Raw genomic sequence first — 5,935 nt, forward strand, 5'->3', positions numbered from 1 at the left:
GAGAGTCGGAATGTAAATGAACTCGGGCGGCTCCTATTCGCTTGGCTGCCTGCAGGCCGGCAAGCACAGCTTCGTACTCGGCTTCATTGTTGGAGGCACGAAAACTTAATCTAATGGAGAGCCGAATTTCTTCTTCCTGGGGAGAGATTAGTACAATCCCGATTCCACTCCCTTGCCGGTTGGAAGAACCATCTACATACACATTCCATATCTGCTCCACCTCTCCTTCGGGTATTTCGATGAGGAAATCGGCTAAGGCTTGAGCTTTGATGGTAGTCCAGGGTTGGTACTGAATGTCATACTCTCCGAGTTCTACTGTCCATTTGACGAGCCGCCTCGAGACTTCCGGCTGTGTGAGCAATCGGTCCAAGTTGCTGTTAGTCATGACTGTCACCGAATGGGATAGGAAGTAGGGGCGCAGTTTCCGAACAGACAAAACAAGCATCCATGCCAGCTTTTCAAGGTTGGAGTATCTGGTCTTTGCGTCTTTGAAAAGGTGACTGGAGAAATAAATGGGCTGCTGAGACTGACCTTCCTGCTTCACGAGGACGGAGCTAGCAGCGGAGTTAGAAGCAGCTAGGTACATCCATAGCGGCTCGCCTGGGGAAGGTTTGGCGAGCCGGGGAGCTGGGACAGGTATTCTTTAAGCTCTGAGAAGGCCTTGTCGCAGTCTTTATCCCATTCGAACTTCTGCGCCCGCTTTAGCACCTTGAAGAAGGGGAGACTGCATTCTGCCGATCTGGAGATGAACTGAGACAAGGCATTGATTCGGCCCATCAACCTTTGTGCTTCTCTGAGATTGCGCGGGGGAGACATTTGAGATAATGCTTGCACCTTGTCTGGATTGGCTTCGATTCCCTTCTCGGTTACTATATAACCGAGGAACTTTCCCACTCGGACTCCGAACAGGCATTTGGCCGGATTCAGCTTAAGGCCGTATCGGCGCAACGTGCCGCAGGTTTCTTCTATATCGGTGATGAGAGAACATCCCCGTTCTGATTTGATTAATATATCATCTACATACATTTCAATGTTGCGGTCTTGTTGGTGGTAGAAGATTTTGTCGATTAACCGTTGATAGGTGGCTCCTGCATTCTTTAGTCCAAATGACATAACAGTATAACAAAAAGTTTCATCTGTCGTTATGAAACTAACCTTATCTTAGTCGTTTACAGAAAGAGGGATTTGATGATACCCCTGATAAGTATCAAACATACATATGTATTCACATCCGGATGTTGAGTCGACCAGCTGGTCGATCCTTGGCAGGGGATAGCAATCTTTTGGGCATGCCTTGTTCAGGTCTCGGAAGTCTACACATACCCTCCATTTGTTGCCCGACTTTGGAACCAGTACTACATTAGACAACCATGTAGGGAAGTGTATCTCCTTGATGTATCCTGCTTTGAGCAGCTTCTGCACTTCTTCCCGTATTATCTTATTCTGCTCTGGGCCGAAGTATCTTCGCTTCTGCTTGATGGGGCGAGCTTCTAGGAGGACGATGAGGCGGTGGATGGCAACCGAAGGGGCAACCCCCGTAAGATCAGTCGAAGTCCAAGCAAAGACATCTTGATTCCGAAGGAGGCAGTCGACCATTTCCGCCTTTAGTTCGGCTAGTAGTTCGGCGGCCACTTGGACGGTTGTCTCAGGGCGGGCAGGACAGACTTGTAGGAGCTCCTTCTCGGCCGAAGTGTGGGGATTCGGCACTTCTTGAACTGAGTGCACTTCAGCTCCTTGGATTTGTCGAGCCTTCCTGGCTTCGGTCCGGACCGCATCAACATAGCAACGCCGCGCGGTCATTTGGTTGCCTCGTGCCTCGCCAACCAAGTCTCCTACCGGGAACTTGATCATCTGATGGTAAGTGGAGACCGCGGTTGAGAAGACGCTGAGAGTTGGCCGGCCCAATATCACATTGTAAGAAGAGGGCACATCCACTATAGTGAAGAAAGAGTACCGCGTCCTCCGAGTTGGTTCCTCGCCGAGAGAGATGGCGAGGCGAATCTGTCCGAGGGGGCGCACTTCGTTCCCCGTGAAACCATATAAAGAGGTGGCCATAGGCTCCAAATCAGCTTCATCGATTTGCATTTGATCAAAGGCTTTTTTAAAGATGATGTTGACGGAGCTGCCAGTGTCAACAAACACTCGGGATATGTCATAGTTGGCTATGGTGGCCTTTATGAACAAAGCATCATTATGAGGGGTTTCTACTCCCTCTAAATCTTGGGGTCCGAACCCAATAGTAGGTCCGTCCCCCTTGCTTCCTCCAGCCACGCCGCAAACCTCCAGCTGTCGGCTGTGGGACTTCCTGGCACGGTTGGAGTCCCCATCTGTAGCACCCCCTAATATCATAAGGATGCTTCCTCGGGGGGCGTTATCTTGGTTGCCAGCTCGGGGGTCACGAGGGCCGGATCCCTGGTTGTGGTCCCCTTCGTTGCACCAATCCCATATTATAATATGGGCTCCTTCAAACTATAAGTAAATTAATCTCCCTAATGTTTAAGATATCGTATGTAATCAATTAAAAGTTACTGACAATTCAAATTTAAAACTTCTTTAAGTAGTACCACTCACCTGGGTTATCATGCCTAAGCTGCGGTTTACATGATAATCCTTTATGAGCTCCTCAAGGGGACATTCAACCTATATTTAGGACATTTCCTTCTATAATCAACAACACACCATGTACATAATACTACTTCCCAACTCCGCCCCGCCCCACCATATGATGAATAAAAGAAGTAAAGAGCATATAGGCACATGTGTTTGTTATTATATTGGGATTAAGAGCATGTACATCGATAGTAACAGAGGTTTAGTTCGATTATATAGTCAGTATAAATTGAACAATCCTCAAGTGGTCCTGCTCAATACACACTAAGTGTACTAATGTAATTCTATAGTCAAGACAGACTAAGACCAAATTACACTACAACCAGTCCAATGGTTTGTCCAATCCATCTTGGTTGTGAACACTATTTATAATCTATAAGGAACTGATAATATGGGTGTGTGACTCCGCACACCATGTTTATCTACTTATAGGTGGACACTTGCATAAAAACTAAATGCAAATATTGACCAAAAGTAATTCTCATTTCAGAATGTTTATTTACGATAGGGCTAGGATTCTCTTGAACATCCCATGCACTTCTACTCCTTGGGTCCGTCGGGCCTTTCTGGCTTCGGTCCGGACTGCATCAACATAGCAACGCCGCGCGGTCACCTGGTCGCCTCGCGCCTCGCCGACTAAGTCTTCCACCGGGAACTTGATCTTCTGATGGTAAGTGGAGACGATGGCCGAGAAGATGCTGAGTGTTGGCCGACCCAGTATCACATTGTAAGAAGAAGGCGCATCCACTATGGTGAAGAAGGAGTATCGCACCCTTCGAGTTGGTTCCTCGCCGAGGGAGATGGCGAGACGGATCTGTCCAAGGGGGCGCACTTCGTTCCCCGTGAAGCCGTACAAGGAGGTGGCCATTGGTTCTAGATCAGCTTCATCAATTTGCATCTGATCAAAGGCCTTCTTGAAGATTATATTGACGGAGCTGCCAGTGTTGACGAACACTCTGGAAATGTCATAATTGGCGATGATAGCTTTTATGACTAGAGCATCGTCGTGAGGGGTTTCCACCCCCTCCAAGTCTTGCGGTCTGAAATCGATGGTGGGGCCATTCCCTCGGTTGCCTCCACCGACACCGCAAACTTCTAGCTGCCGGCTGTGGGCCTTTCTGGCCCGGTTGGAGTCTCCATCCGTAGCGCCCCCTGTAATCATAAGAATGCTGCCTCGGGGGATGTTGTCCTGATTACCGACCCGAGGGTCGCGAGGGTCGGATCCCTGACTGCGATCACCTTCATTCAGGGCTGGGGGAGTTAGCTCCCTTGGAGAGCGGTGGCGCTTGTAAGCGGCCCGAGGAGAGAGCGGCGGGGGTAGCGGAGTTGCCTGATTACGAGTCTCCCTCCGAGGCTGGGGGCGGGTGCAGCCCTCCTAGTGCGCTGTTCTTCTGCCTCCTGGAGGACTCAGGCATACTGATGACAATCCTGAGTGTCGTGACTCCGCGTCCAATGGTATTCGTGAAGGCCCCGAGGGCTGAGTGGGTCAGGAGTTTACTGCTTGTATGGCACGAGAGCCAGATTTTGGTATGATCGGGCGCTCCGTGAGGATAAAGGGCGTTGTTCATTCCGAAGGGTTGATTCGGACCCCCATGAGATTGGGAGTCGGAGTCTATGCCTGAGCCAACTGAGTTTCCTCCACATGTATGTACTGCTCGAGTCAGCAGCATGTCAAAATTTCCGGAGGCTTCTTGATGAGGGACCGGATGTAACGCCTGCCTTTCATGCTTTCTATGAGCCGGGTTACTTTCTTTTTTTACTTCTTGTATTACTTAAAGTGCTACTCTATTTAGCAATAATTTAAAATTTTCTAACTTGTGCTCCCATGCTCAATTTTCTTTCTTTCAACCTTTCTTCTAAACTCCATTTAAACACTCAACTAATAATTTTAAAGCAAACTAAAGCATTTCTAATTATATTTGCATGCAAGGGATCATAAATGAACATCCTACACTCTTTAAAACTAATCTACATATAATATATCAATAGTATACCTTATGTGGCAATCCCGCATATTCATTAAAAAGACATGTAACAAACAGTAACCAAAACTAATCTATTTAATCATTAGTAACAGAAATACTAGATGATACCCAACATATGCAAAACTAACAATTTATGAAATCTTCTTAACAATGAATAGAAAGTAAAATCTCTAAATGCAATTTAAAAACATCTTAATATATAGCAAATTAGGCTTTCCATAGTCCAGGCATTACACACACCATCATGCATCCCCTTGTCGCCTTCCTTCAAATTTGCTTTCCTTTTTCTTTGTCTGTAGTAAGAGAAAATGCAACACCGTACTATCTAACTCACAAAACTGAAGGCCAAAAATTCTAAAAACTGTATGCTCATGATAAGAAATTTTTCATGCTCATTGAAATAGTTTTCATGTTTTGAAACTCTTAAAACTTAAAACATGTGATCTTTCATGTTTACGCTATAATATCATGTAATTACTAGAAATTCTCATCCATGAAATTGCAATTGATACACTTTCTTAACTAAATGGAACTTGAAACTTTTGTAAAACTTACTTTATTTGGAATACTTATAGCTTTATACTTCAAAATAATAATCAACTTCGTAGTACCAAAGCGCGCTTCCTAATAGAGACTGGGGTAGCGAGCCACCAGTCCTATAAGGGTAAAGACCTTGGTCTTGCGGAATTGGTCACCTGAATTTATTTTACGACAACTTCGGAAGTCGGGAGCCTCTTCTAGAATCATATATAAAAATACCTTGGCATTTCTTCAAACACTTGATGTGCTTTTGATCCTCAAATTCTTGAATTTGGGTTCAAGACCTTGGTCTTCCTTTGCTTATAAACTTCTCATAAACCTCTAAAAGGACGAACATTTTATCATTCTACATGCATACAATTCTGGTTTACATATAATTTAGAGTTTTTGCATAGAGTGAACACAATTATTTAAGGCATACTATGAAGGTAAAGGAAAAATACCGAAACAACTCTTACTGCAGGTGAGTAGACCTCCTTGTTCTTGGTAAGGTTGAAGACTCCAAACACTCTAGCGTGTTTAGAAAACCTTTGTCGGCGTGTCCGAACCCTAGTCTCCCCAGTTCCCTTCTCTTGGCCGGCCACCACAAGGAGGAAGAGAGAAAGGAGGTCGGAGAGAAGAAGAAAACCCTAGGAGCCAAAGAGAGAGGAAGAGAAAAATAGGTTTTTTTTCCTTAACTTCCCCTTTTATACTAAAACATCTTTTCATGTCTAACTTGACGTCTAAACTCGTATAATTATAATGCACCCTCTTTTCTTTCAAGCATATCCATGCAGGATTCTTTGTTAGCCAAAACGAAT

General features: G+C 45.5%; 1 protein-coding gene across 1 annotated transcript; it reads right to left on the reverse strand.

Annotated features, from left to right (window-relative positions):
* Positions 1 to 576: 576 nt before the first annotated feature.
* Positions 577 to 3,772, reverse strand: LOC141821717 (uncharacterized). Its single transcript, XM_074709065.1, has 3 exons — positions 3,224 to 3,772; positions 1,324 to 2,469; positions 577 to 1,095 (listed from the first exon to the last, which is right to left on the reverse strand). The coding sequence occupies exons 1-3, from the start codon at positions 3,770 to 3,772 to the stop codon at positions 577 to 579; spliced, it is 2,214 nt and encodes a 737-aa protein (XP_074565166.1).
* Positions 3,773 to 5,935: the final 2,163 nt, after the last annotated feature.

Source organism: Curcuma longa, chromosome 2 (assembly GCF_044706935.1).
Source record: "Curcuma longa cultivar G26 ecotype Majalengka, Jawa Barat chromosome 2, ITB_CL_G26_1.1, whole genome shotgun sequence".
Classification (NCBI taxonomy): domain Eukaryota; kingdom Viridiplantae; phylum Streptophyta; class Magnoliopsida; order Zingiberales; family Zingiberaceae; genus Curcuma; species Curcuma longa.

Excerpts from the sequence above, each read along its gene's own strand:
- LOC141821717 (XM_074709065.1), bottom strand. The coding sequence starts at position 3,772 with ATGATTACAGGGGGCGCTACGGATGGAGACTCCAACCGGGCCAGAAAG. Across the intron at positions 2,470-3,223 it reads GCGAGGCGCGAGGCGACCAG|TTTGAAGGAGCCCATATTAT; the intron begins GTGACCGCGCGG and ends ATTTACTTATAG. Across the intron at positions 1,096-1,323 it reads AGTCGGGCAACAAATGGAGG|AATGCAGGAGCCACCTATCA; the intron begins GTATGTGTAGAC and ends TTTGGACTAAAG.